Below are 14,546 nucleotides of genomic sequence, written 5' to 3' on the forward strand. Positions count from 1 at the left end.
TTACATTATCCTAATTTCTAACCTTCCAGCAATTGAATGTCTTTCCAAGTTCCCTAAATGTACTGCTTACATCTTTGTGAACTCCAATTTTATTACAGATGTTTTTGTTTTGGCACACCTTTTCATTACTATCTTTAAAATACCTTCCAATGAAATAGTTAAATATTGTGTGTATAAAAATTTTGCTCACAGAAATAACTTTGCAAAATTGATGTTTTCCCACTCTTATTTTCAATTCATATAAAACATTTTCCAGAGTTTCCTATGAGTCAGGTATCTTAAGCTTTTGACAACCTGAGCCTTTTATACAAGCTAATCACTCCAAGGTTTAGATCTTTTTTAAGCTGCATCTTAAATATCTTTGAAAAAAATCTTTGAAACAGCATCACAATTTTTCCTGAGGAAAAATACTCAGAGCAAGGTACATCAGTACTGCTACAGATGTCTTAACAGAAACCACCCTGACTACAGATGTCTGAACACATGTATTTCAGCTGCTACAAAGTCTTGTGACTCATTGTACAAGATGCAAAGAAAGTAATTAATATAATCTTCAAGTGTGACAGATAGCTTTGGTTGCCCAAAGTCATTGGTTCCTGAATGGTATGTGTATTATTTAACCTTAATACCTAGATGATGTACTCCGTAATTTCACTGAAGAGACTAGGAGCACAAGACAATTCCTGTTCACCACTAACCTGGACTCATTTTTAACTGGCTTTCTAGAAGCCATAAACAAACATCTACAATCTATTTGAAATCAATTTATGTTACACCATAACATACAAAAAACATTTTTTGTAAAACATGAGAACCTCGTTTCCTGACCTTTGCAACAACCCAGGTGCCCCGGCTGGGCCTCAACTCTTAGTTATTTTCCCAGTCAAAATTAAAATCAAAGCCAACCCTATAAATAAGCCCATAAAAATTACTAGCCCACAAAACATTTTACTTGCCTGCTGGGAGCCTGCAGAATGATAGAGAGTGAAGGCTGGGGTTAGTACCTGGCATACTTGGGCAGCTGTCAGAGCTCCAGGGCTTGGTAGAACCTGCCACTGATGCTTGCTCTGGGCACCTTTCATTCCCCCCCACCCCACAACTCATCACTCGGGGCATTGTCGAAAATTAAAATGGTGGCATCCCCAGCTACTTAGCTCTGCTGTTGTGTGGCATTGCTACCAGGTAAGTTCACCAGGACCAATTCACAGAAGACAGGTACACCAAAGAGTACTTTGCCAGGACTCCTTCAAACCTGCAGGCAGGCCTGCAAAGATTTTTATGCTGGCTCCAGAGGATGGGGTTTCACACTTCTGGCATCCTACTTGGAACATGGGTAGCTGCCTTTTACTGAGTCAGACCATTGGTGCATCTAGCCCAATATTGTCAACATTAACTGACTGTGACTCTCTAGGGTTTCAGACAGGATTATTCCCTAACCCTACCTGGAGATGCCACAAATTGAACCAGGGACCTTCTGCTTGCTATACTCTACCACTAAACTAAAGCCCCACTTTCTATTTTAGACAGAGTACTCCATCTTTCTTCTTCTAGTCTGCTCACTGTCCTGCACAGAATTCCATGCAATGTCCTGCTTGAAATTCTTGGTCATTTATTCCTACCAGACTAGTGCTTAAATAAAAGGCTGTTACCAACTCATTATACATTAATAAAGTTCTGCTATCAGAACAGGACTAGTGTTTGTTCTACATAAGGTGGAACATTATAAAACATAGGTTTGGCATTGAAAGCTTTCCCATCTCCCATTTTGTACCATGCAGTACAAATTATACCATGTCCTGCCACCCTATAGCAGGAATGGGGAACGTGTGACCTTCCTGATATTGCTGGACAGTAATTTCCATCAGCTCTCTTTATTGGTTATGCTGACAAGGGATCATGAGAGTTGCAGTCCAACAATATCTAGAGTGCCACACATTCCCCACCCTGCCTTATACTGAATGTTTCCTCGCTCCTGCCAGCAGCTGTCAATGATATGGAGTGGATAGGTAGGGCCTAGAGAAACCCATAGTGTAAGTCATCAGAACATGGGTAAGTTGTACTTACAAGTTACAGAAGGGAAGGGAGGGACTCCACACGAAGCTGCTGTTCTACTCCCAAGGGAATAGTAGATGTAATTCTATAAGTATTTTAAAATACATTTGCTGAAGACACATATTCCAGCTTTAAGAGGTTCCAGTCTTAAGGCAAGACTACAAATGCATGTCCATCACTCGTCAACAGCAACATTTAATTGTTACTTGCATGTGTACAACAGTGACCGTAGTTTGAACGCTACAGACAGAGCTTTCATATATCTAACCATATGTCACAGACAGTACTGTATGGAGAAAATTCACAGTAAGTTGCAAGTCATTAAGTATAAGTCCAAGTAATTTCCAGTGATGTGCATGCTTCATGTATGAATTGGCTGCTATATGTAAAGCTTTATAGGTCAGGGCTACTAATGGGAGAGGAAGTACAGCTCTAGTTTTAAGAGGGAATAAAAATATGCTATCCATGTACCATTCTAACACTTCTTGCCCTCCACAAGTTCAGAAGAGGGAAGGTAAGACATGGGGGGGGGGGAAGAAGGAATAAAGGAAAAGGGGTTGTCTCACATACAGGGAAGGGAGAATATTGCAGAACATGGCAAGTTCATGATTATATGATGCTACCTGGTAAATGTCATTTCCAGCTCCGCTACCCGGGAACATTTTAATTGGGAGATACTAGGAACTGAATCATTGATATTCTGCATGCAAAAGCAATACTCTACCAAGACAAGCCCCCATTTTGTTTTTGTATAAGGACAGTTTTAAGTCCCTATACAAATATTCAAATTTCTTACAGGTTAATTAAGCTAATTAATTAAATCAATGTTTTGTGTTACAACTCAGCATGTCATCATAAGAGGCATATATTATAGGCCAAATTTAGGCATATATATATATTATAGGCATATTTACCCTTCTATCATATCTCATCCACAAGGCACTAACAGGCTAGATTTTCAAACACTGACTTCACAATCCTATGCAAACATACTTGGAAGTAAATCCCATTATATGCATGTGTTTAATCTCAAATAAGCGTGTTAGGGCTGCAGCCTGTATGAATTACTTTTTGATAGTTACTTGCTGAAAGTATAATATTCCCTGTTTATCACTGCAAAATTTATTTTTACTTGATTTAGTAGTTTGATAAAGAGTGTGTCAGTTAGTAAAATGTAACTATAATTTTTTAGTCTGAGCCCATCAAACATGAACCATATTGAGACTTTTTAATGTTTCTTTATTTAAATATATTGGATGGCCACCTAATGTCATATGATCACTGGGCAGCTTACCACAATGATGCTTACTTAAGGGACTAAGAGGAGTCAGATTTTACAAAGGATACAGTATTTGGAACATACTATATTAAAAGGCTCCTTTTTTGTGATGAAACATACATTAAATGCCATTAAAGAACCAACAATGTAAAATATAATCACCTTGTATTTTTCTCATGTACTAAAATAAAAGGATCGTTAAAAATGAAAGTTAGTCTGCCCCCATTTTCATTGTCCAACATAGATGAAATGAAGAGCAGAAAGGCAGCATGTACAAAATAATGAACTTCCACCCTCATTGCTCATAAGCCTCCGGACTTAGAGGCTTGCAAGCATCCAGTGCAGTGTGGCAGAGCGGGAAGAGTGGCAGAGGCAATTGCTGCGACCCCATTCCTCCCACTCTGCATTTTCACTAGACAGGCTTTTTCCCCATCTAGCTGAGGTGCTTCAAATGGCGAGGGAAGGAGGCTGGAGAGGCTTGTATCCTGGTCTTTTCCAGTTTCTTCTTCCTGCCCACCAGAACATCCCTCTATCCAAGGTCAAGTTCTCGACCTTGGAGAGGCAGCTGGTGCACTTCTTTCTATCCTAGCTGCGAGGGAGAAGGTGTGTGTGCGTGTTATGCAGATTCCTAGATCTAAGTTTGGAGTGCTGTCTCCAAGCTCATATTTGGGAATGAGAAATATCCTATGCCCACCCGTCCACCAACTCTGTGCAGAGGCCACAAAATTGGGCCCATAGCTCTGGTAAGTAGTTCAGTGAACACTTCTTCATTAAACTCCAGGCATATTTACCAAAGATTCTGTGATAACATACTTGTCCTGGCAATAGATGTTTTTCATGCAGAACAGATACACCTTGCTCACTTATTTGAAACTATACCAAGTTTACTATGGAATGTTTGTGTTTACCTAGATCAGACTTCCCCAACCTAGAGCCCTCCATATATGTTGGACTACAACTCGCACCATCTCCACCTTGCATGGCTCCCAGAGGGGGTTTTTTGAAGGGAGGAGAAATTGTAAAGCAGCAGAGAGTTAGTTTACCATAATATTAAATTAACAATGATAAATCTTTAACATTTTAATTCATAATAGTACAACATACAATAACTTTGTAAAGCAGGGGAGGGGGAAGAGGGAGAAACCAGAAAATATTTTGAAAGGGCAAAACCAAAACCAGAAGCTTTAGGCAGCAGAACAAAGCCAAAATTCAATCACTGAAAGAAATGTCTTGCCTTACACATACTTTTAAACAGTGAGAATATGCTACCAAGGGCAATAAAAACAACAGTAAAGTTTGAAATACGATAAAATAAACAGCATTTTATAGCCATGCAAGTGGTACATTTTCCAAATTTCACATTCCTACATGCAGCTTAGAAAGGTTTCATCTGACACGGAAATGCATGTTAAGAACAAAAAATAATATCCTAAATTTTAATTATTTAAAATTAAATTAAGCACATTTCCAAAACACCTCCTGGCCTTATTACTAATATACCAAAAGAAAAACTGTGTCTAAGCCTTTTACAGAATTTGAGATCTCAACGATAAGGCAAAAACTGTTTGCTAGCTTTAATTTTCTCATTAAAAATATTGAGATTTTTTTAAAAAATCTATTTTAATTTGGGAACCTTTTGTGTGGATATCCTCATGGTGCATGCCAGACTATTGTTTTACTTGTGTAAGCCATTTTGAGGGTTTTAAAAACAGAACACAAATATAAATAAAAAGCAAATGAACAAAATTACTCGAGAGTGAAAAAAAAGCGAGTAGCCTCCAATCAGATGGTGATCCATGCATATATAAGAGCCTGACCTCTAGATCAGAATTATTACTATGAAAGTGTGTGCTTTAATGGAATCAGTGATAGTTCTTTCCAGGTATTTTGTTTAGGCCTCAAGTGCCAGAACATCAAACAGTTAAAGAAAAATGCTTTTCAGAAGATCAATTTGGTCAATTAGTTACTTTTTAAAACAGTGAGCTAAGGAGAAAAAGGAAGGAAACAGAAGCCAGAAGCCTATGCTGGTCCCCCTCAACCTTTTTGTTTTGTTTCGTTACAAGGGGTTAGGAGAAGAAAGGGATTTAAGAATTTTACTTCTTCACTATAAGCTTCATGCACTGACCTTAGAAGGTAAAAAAAGACATGATGATCCTGTACAGTGCTTCTGAACTCTAACTCTGGGATTCAGCATTATGAAATAGACATACAGACAAGGAGCAGCACCTTTCATCTACACAAGTGTCCTCATCAAACACCCCAAAGTTCAGAGTATCACAGGGTTATGGTATGGCTGCTAAACAGAAGAACTTTATTTGGGTAAAATCCTCTAGTGTGGCTGAGCTTCTTGAGAGTCATCTTACAAATCCTCCATTAGCAGAATGCAACAGAATACCTAGACTTCTGATCTTCAGTCTGACATGATAATTAAACACACAAGAGGGGTTCTCAAAAAACAATGTAATATGAAGGGAAATTACAGGCTTCTAATCTCTGTGAACTGCCCAGTAAGTTTCGGTTATGGGGCAGTACAGAATGCAATAAATAAATAAATCTACATTTTGGTGTGGAAAAATAATCTAAAAACTTCCTCACTCATAGTTAAGTAGTAGATCTTACTACATAATCAAATCACAGGTTACTAATATTCTGCCTCCCCCACCTGCCCCTGATTAATTAATTGGCCAACAGGCAAAGACTATGGCATTTGGGGCATTTGAAGGGCCTCCATGCAGGCTGCAAAGGATCCCTCCTCCATGCAGCAGGCCTTATGGAAAGTTTATTTTTCTAGTTTGCATCCAAAGCTACTATGTAGCTTGCCTTTCATGGTGAAATTCTTGTAATTATTTTTGCTAGCAAGAATCAAAGCAATCAATTCATTTAGATCTCTTCTAATAGTAACAGGCCTTGAACATTTAGTTTTTTGAAATCCTTTTGGCACTGGTGTATCACTATGAAAAGGAATGTTGTGTGCTTCCAAGTGTGATGAAAAAGAACAAAAACTGCCCTGTTGAAATCAGTAGGACATAAAGGCTTAAAATTTGTCTGGACTGTGCAACTACATTTTTGTTGCTTGTTGCCTTCCTGCTCTTAATTTCTATTTTGAGGGAGATGAGAATTTTAATTGGCTACTTACATGATCACTCTGACCAAAGAAATAAGACAACTAACACCCATGAAATGTGAATTTTGGAAATGTCATTCAGAAACAGCAAAAGCAAAAGAAAGCAAAAGATGTTAATTTTGATCCATGTAATTTAAACAAATCAAAACCAATTAACTAGGAAATGAAACGGAAGTAAGAAGCAGTAAACTGGGCAGAATCAGTGATGGCCAATCACCTGCGATTTTCATCCAGCACATCCAAGACTTGCTGGTAAGCCCTACGGGTAGAAGACTGGATAAGCGACAAAATGCCCCGAGCAGAGTAAAGATTAGATCCATCTTCAGAGAACATTTGGGGAGGACAGACACGAACCTGCTGAGGTGATGGTGTCACACTGTTCGTGCCAAGCGTAGTAAATGAAGAAAGAAACACCAGTGTCAGGTTTCAGATAGAAAAAGTTTCATCCATCAACCAAACTTTTGTTGTTGTTGTAAAATTAAGTTGGACTGTTTTGTGTGCCTTCCCCATTAACAGGTAAAATACTATCAAGGAAGAGTTAGTAGATATTTTGTGAACTGCATCTTGAAACCTTTTATATGAGCCAAAATTTAAAGTTACTTTAAGATAATGGTTCAGAGCCACTGTGTTCAAGACATTATTATTCTAAAAAGCAACAGGGGTGGTAAATGCAGGTCTGCTTAAAAACACAAAACACTCTTTACTAAAGACAGATTCTGACACACTGGGTTGGATCCAGGCTTTGTCATACTTAAGAGTAAACTCACTGACATCCATGATAATTTTGTCATGACTAACCTGTCTCTTTGATTTCAATGGATTTACTCTAAGCATGGCCTTAACCCACTGTATGCCAGAATCATGCAGCATAGAACATCACAGCTTCAACCATCTGAATTACTCAGGAACTGGAGAAGGAGAGAAGGTCACAAACATTCTGGAAAGCATAAAACAAGAGTGATATTCGTATACTGGATTGGATCAAGACTTAGTCATACTTAAAGCAGACCCACTGAAATCAATGAGACGCTTAAAGTAGACCCACTGAAATTAATCATCACTAATTTAATAATCAAGTAGGACTAACTTAAATCAATTGATTTCAATGGGTCTCCCCTGACTAAATCTGGATCCAACCCACTGTTTTTGAAAATACAGGGCTATGTGAAGAATATATAAATAAAGGACCACAAAACAAAAACACAAGATAGCAAAAACATTGGTTAAGGCTTCTAGACATATTATAGATATTCTGAGAAGCAAAAGGTCTTTAAGCACTTATCCTGAAAGCAAAAGGCTAAAGATTAACCAACACTGCATCAAAAGCACTCCTTGCCTGTAAAACAAATTAAGAGCAGAGTTCAGAGCCAATAACATAAATGGGAATTTTTACAATTCAATTCAATAGGAAATTGATTAAATCATTCTTCAAAGTTTGGTTCCCAGAGAGCTATTGATCCTAACAAGATTTCAAAAAGAGCACACAACTGAAGAAGCAAAATTAAAAAGTACCAAGCAAAATCTTGTGCTAGTTTTAAAGTTTGTAGCTTGTTTGCTTTAAAAATAATTTTAAAAATCTTCCTTAGAAAGAAATTGCTCTTTAATTTTGAAATTAACAACATTAACCAAGATTTTATAATTTATTCCTACTCTGAACTGTGCCTTACTCTAAGGGGAAGCAGAAGTACTAGGGTAGTATTTTAATCTGAATAAGCAGTTCATGACACAATCTGGGTGCAAGCCATCAACAAGCACTTTGGTCATGAAAACTTCATAAAATAGAAAACATGGGTAGAAAATCGGTGGCCCTTCAGATGTTGTTGGACTCCAACTCCTATCAGCTTCAGACACCATGTCCAATGGTTAGACATAATGGGAGTTGTAGTCCAACATCACCTGGAGGTTCACAGGTACTTCAACCCCTGATTGAAAAGAGCTATTTTGAAATGAACGTAAGAGGGGACTTGGTGGAACAATCGAGTGCATACTTGGCTCAAGAGGAGAATGATATAAAACTCCATTTAAAACATCCTTATAGAATTATAGAAAGAGAAAATGACAGAACGTGGGGCCAGGGAGATGGTGGGAGGGGCGGCTAAAAATATAGTACATGTTTAGAATGAGAATGTGTACATATGAAGTGTCCCCAGATAAATAAATTTTCAAACCCGTGTAATCTTCTGCCAAACATATATACTGCGTAGGCATTTGTGAAAATTTTCATTGGAGTTACTAGACTGAAACTATGTATTTTGCACTAGGCTAATATTTCATACAAATAAACTCTGATAAATAAACTGGAAAAGTACTGTATTTGGGTTACATATTATAACTGGAGCATGCCTTGTGAAAGAGCTTGCCCAATGGATTTCAAATGCACAACTGCTACTCATGTTTAATGCAATCAACAAGTCAGAGAGGCTGGCATCACAATCTTGAACATATACAATCAAAGAGATTTCAGTGCAACTTGTTTCAATGAAGTCTGCTCAGCACTGTAACCATCTCTCACTTTTTGACTTTGATAACAGTAGAAAGCAGATTTGCAAGCACCAAGTTTTTGGAGTAAACCAGTAACAACAAACTATTCTAGCAAATATCAGAGTTACAAATGATGGTAATGATGATGATTTATATAGCACCTCCTATGGTTGGAGTGAATATACCCTCAAAAAACCCTCTTCTTCCAGTTTAGTAATTCACTGATCTAGCTGTTCAAAACCAGGATCCTGTTATTTGGGCATAGTAGCTACCTATTATTATTTTTTACCTAGTGGACCATCTAAAATTAATCTTCACTTCTGCTAATATTAGAACTGCCATGTTTCTCTTTACTTCTGTTCACTACCCAACAATGAACCTGTATGTTTGGCTTAAGGTTGAAGACACATACAGATTTACTGTTTTACTCTGTACAGCACCATGTACACTGATGGTGCTATATAAATAAATAAATAAATAATAATAATAATAATAATAATAATAATAATAATAATAATAATTTGCCACTGAAGTGTAATCTGAAACCTGCATAGCATCTTGGAGAGGTTAATCAAACAGAGACACTCCATCTTACACTCCTACACTCCATCTTAAAAACTGTGACCACTGCAGATTTTACGGCTTTAACACCATCCCACTCAGTTTGCTTAACATCCAACCTGATTAAGACTTCTGGAAAACTTGAAAGCTTGTTCACTATTTTGTGGCAATTTGGTTAGTCCGTTTCTCTAGTTCATCAACTATAATTATAGAGATAGCCTGGCTTCAGTGATCTATGCCCTGGTAACCTCTAAATTGGATGTCTGCAAAACACTGATTGGGTTGACACAATATGCTAACTCACACTCAGTGGTTGAGTGTAAGTTCTTGTTGAACCATGGATGGTGGTTGTACCATGGGTTATTGTGTTGTCCAAAGGATGGTGTGTTAACCATGCAGTGTGGCTTATTTTTCTTGAATAATCCACCTGAGAACCCTGGTTTGTTGTTGGGTTGTTTAGAGTGGTTAACAAGCCACAGTGTGTGGTTAACAAGCCATGCTGTGGAAAGTGCAGTGTTCAGACAACATATTAACCCACAATTCAACAACAACCTACACTCAATCTCAGATTGTCAGTTACCGTGTTCTGTGAACCCAATCAATGTCTTGTGGTGCTGCCTTTAAAAATGGTCTAGGAAATTCAGTTTGCACAGAATACAGACAGCAAACTGGGACTGGGCAATATAAACACATGATACCAGCGCTTCATCACCTCCACTAGTTCTCAGCCTGTTTCCAGGCTCAATTTAAAGTGCTGGTTTTGATTTTAAAAGTCCTTCTCTGCTTGGTACCTGAAGGGCCATCGCCTCCCACGTATACCTATACAAAATGTGAAGTCATCATCTGAGGCCCTTCTGTGACTCAGTTTACATGACCAGTGGCACCCACTGTCACTTAAAAAGCTATGGTAGGTTGCAGCGCATGGTAAGTGCTATTGTGAATATTCCAGCCACAGTTTATTGCGAGTGCAAGCCACTCTGCCCAGGTCTCCATGTTATGGTAAGCCACACTACTGCCCACTGTGGCTTGATTATTCACAGTGGCAGCTGGCATGCAATGCAACCCACTGTGGCTTATTTATTTATTGTATGAACCAACCCTATGAGTGCCCCTGCCAAGTGAGGAACAGCAAGTGGTAATGACCTGGTTCGCATGATTACATATTTAGAAACTTCAGGAGTGAAACCATTTACAAAAAGGCAACAGTTAAAGAATAGTCAATATTCATACTGGAATAACAAGTATTATAAATCCTCAAAGAATACTGGTAAGTAAACTCAGGAGCATGTACAAAATGATTTTCAACTTAAAATTTGAGTTCTGTTTTAAAACCCTAACTCTAAACCACTTCCCATAGTGGTTTAAAGAAATAAATGATTTAGGAAACATCAAGGCTAGCCTCTCTGCAAAGCACAAGAGAAGAAAAAGAACTTCTTAAATATTCTATTTTCCCCACTCCCCCCATTCCAACTGCACCAAGTGAGCCATCCAAGAGGAAGTTTCAGCTTCTAACCACCAAAGACAGAACAAGGAACAGGAACGTAAAGCAGCCAACATCTCCACAGTACACAATTAGCAACATTTCTCATACTTTGTCCAAATCTGACTTATCTGGGAAGAACCTCTCTGTGAGTAGAAGCTATACATAATAAGGAAGCAAAGTCCTGTCTTCCCACTGTACCTACCAGGCATACCAGTGTGGCTTCTGTGCCCACCAAATATCCTTGAATTGGTGTAATGTTTACATAGAATCTGCTAGCATAAAATCCAAAGAGCATAGGTGTGAACAGTAAAATAGATACTCCACAGACAATATAGGAATCAGAAATGATTCAAACCACATGACTTGGATATTATGCATGGGCCTATTACACTGATCTGAGGACATCTAGCAGATCCACAGAGTTGTAATAGGCACGCCCTGAGTGCAAGGTAGGAAGGTACAACTTTGTTCGCCCAGCCAAAGTTTCTACTAAGGAGACTATTTTTCCAACTGTTGCCTAAACTGATGCTTAAGGGAAAAAAAGCCAAAACATTTTCCTGAATTCATTACTGGAGGAACGACAATTTTTCATATCTTATAACATTTAGGCAGAAATTACAGGTAGAACAAATAATATAGTAAAAATAATTTTAGATGTTATATTCTAGCATTTTAGACAGGAATGCAATAAATACAGCACTTGATTTTAAAAAGTGAATGGTTAATAATTACTGGTCAAGCTTACATGTCCTCTTTAGCTGTGAAGGGTGACTGGTACTGCGGCATTTTAATTCTCAGAATAGTTTAATTCTCAGAACAGTGCCACCATGAAAAATAATTGTGATTATTTTAAAGAGGCAACTTTCTAAATAAATGGAAGGCCTTTAAGAAAGGCATCATTATTGCTCATCATGTCTTGTGCCTAGTTATTACTAGTCCTAGAAAGCATTTGAGAATTTGTGCATGTTAAAAAAAAAGTTACCAGAGCAATGATGACATCATATAAAGCACTATTGTTCCTATAATACTAAGGAAAAAAAGGAAGCAAGCGAATTCTTCTTCTAGGCCTGGTAAGGGTTGCACACAGAATTTTATCATTGTTACAGCTAACATACTAGAATGTCATGTCATAGTTCGTATTACACTAGAATGCAGAAGTTGTCTTGTGAGATGGTGCTTAGTAGGCATGAGAGTAGTTCCAACTACAAACTTGCATACATCATCCAAAAGTGGATGTTTGTCAAAATGTTGGACAATATATAGCACTTGAATGGATAGTTAACTTTTTATGTGGTGAGAACAACTGTGGGCAAAACCTGTTGGTTGTTTTATTATGGTTTTAATTTTTGTGAACCGCCCAGAAAGCTTCGGCTATTGGGTGGTATAAAAATGTAATAAATAAATAAAATTCCTGTTTGTAGAAAAGCAAAATACAAATTACAAGTAAAACTGAAAACAGCAATCTGGGAACTCAGGCCTGAGAAGAAAACCAGAAAACTAGATGGAACTTGCTACTGAAGTGTTAACTAGAATGACATCCAGTCACTCTCAAGTGGGATTGACAAATACCTATGGTATCTGTGATGGAAAGAAGATTTAGGAAAGATCATACACCTCTAGGTTGCCAATTACACATCATCTAGAAGAAGAAACAAGATGACAGATATGAAAAACTTTTGCATATGCTAATGTAAATGGGCACATTTAGAAACAATTACTATAATTTCAATAGAAATACAGTACACCTCACCATATTGGGGAAGGTGTTGCCAAGTGGCCTGCATGCCTGTTCAGGTGCTAACTGCTGATGGGCAACTTCAAGGCCCCACCTGCTCTCCCTTCTTATGGTTCTTATGGCTGACATAGAACTGTTTGACATAGAGGTCTGTCCTCTGTAAAGTAGGATACTTGCTTTCCCCTTACATAATACTTTGGTTTACATCTGTGGACACTTCGGATGTAACTTGACTTTACACATGACAGCCAGTTCCAATAACCATGACAACAGCAAGTGACCCTTCTCTGACCCTGCACACTCAGTCAGTCTTGCCTTGTGCCAGCAAACTGTTTTTCTGGACAGCAAGGAAGGAATTGTTACTACAGCTCTTTTCCTTCTGCTTTCACCTCCCAACTGCAGACAAGTGGAAACGCAAAGGAACACAGTGGGGGAGGTGATTTCTTTCTTTAATCCAATAAAACTAAACTGAATAAATTATTCACCATGCTAAGAGAAAATCTAATTTAAAAATCTGATCATCCAAAATTCTTATTGAATCTGAATTTAAAAGCATGTCAGAGATACAGCCTCAAACGGTGGTGAGCCTCACAAGCTCCATTGGTACTATGACAGAAGATGTAATTCTAAGCATGCCTACTCTAGACAAAGGATTCGAGTAGATTCAATAACAATATTCAATTCACATTTAGAAATAAACAATAAAAATAAGAGGGAACTACTACAAACCATAGTAAACACTATTAAGAAACAGTGTTTTTTACTGATCTCCCAGAACTACTCTGACAATAAGTGCTAATTGCCCAAAACAAATTATTATTTCCGATGCGGAACTTGATTAAGTTTATAAACATTCTAGGCTGATATTTATCCAAGGATTTCCAAAATGTGTTTATTCATTATGATTAAAGTTTGGCAATATATACATGTTTTAAAGAAGTTACCAAATCCTGCTGTATGCATTTTTAGCAACTGCCTAATGTCATCACTTAGCTGAAAAAATTGAACAATTTGAGGACAAAGAAATCACATTTCTTCGAATAACAACTGATTATTTCAACAAACAGAATAATAGTTACCAAGAGATCTGTAGTCCTTTAACTTTTCAAAAACATAGTTATCAGTAGGATCAGCATTTGAAAGGCGTTTCATAATCATTAATTGGGAAGGAAAACTTTTTCTACAAAGTTGCCATAAGACAAGAATCTCTACTCACATAGAATCATTTTTTATCAGTTGACCATTTTGACGAGTTGCGTTCTCACTCATTGAACGTTCTCTTTTCAGCCTTCCTACTGAGCGAACCTACAAAACAATGGAGGGCAAAGAGAAATAAAAAACAAAGCAAGTCTTTCACCATATCTATGGCATCAAAAACAAGATCACCTTCCCCTCAGCAGAAATAATGGAGGTTGAGAAATAATTAATTAATTAATTGCATTTCTATACCGCCCAATAGCCAAAGCTCTCTGGGCAGTTCACGAAAATAGTTCATAAATGTAGTCTTCTGCAAAAAAACAAAACCCCAGATCACCTAATATAAATCAATAGACCTTTTTCAAATGAATAAAGGCTGCCTTTTGGATGGTGACATTTTGTGATTTACATTTTATTTATTTATTTAATTATTCATTGCATTTTTATATCGCCCAACAGCCGAACCTCCCTGGGCAGTTCAGAAAGTGAGTTTGGAAAGTGAAGAGAAGACAGACTCCCTCTCCCCCATTTTTCCAATTTTTAACATTAAAGATATCTCAAACAAGAATCTAAAAAAGAAAATATTGAAAATAAGATTTATTTATTTAGAATAGTTAAATTAAAAAATCCTAGG

General features: G+C 37.5%; 1 protein-coding gene across 5 annotated transcripts in view; it reads right to left on the bottom strand.

The window, feature by feature from the left end:
- MFF (mitochondrial fission factor) overlaps nt 1–14,546 on the bottom strand; it is a 39,233-nt gene that overhangs the window by 9,927 nt on the left and 14,760 nt on the right. For 3 of the 5 annotated variants that reach the window (XM_063132202.1, XM_063132203.1, XM_063132201.1), the window contains 2 exons: nt 13,932–14,020; nt 6,673–6,831 (listed from right to left, as the gene is read on the bottom strand). In XM_063132202.1, the coding sequence (XP_062988272.1) occupies nt 6,673–6,831; nt 13,932–14,020 (248 nt within the window). The remainder of the gene's footprint in view (nt 1–6,672; nt 6,832–13,931; nt 14,021–14,546) is intronic. The other 2 variants (XM_063132205.1, XM_063132204.1) reach the window with 1 other exon arrangement.

Source organism: Elgaria multicarinata, chromosome 8 (assembly GCF_023053635.1).
Source record: "Elgaria multicarinata webbii isolate HBS135686 ecotype San Diego chromosome 8, rElgMul1.1.pri, whole genome shotgun sequence".
Classification (NCBI taxonomy): Eukaryota; Metazoa; Chordata; class Lepidosauria; order Squamata; family Anguidae; genus Elgaria; species Elgaria multicarinata.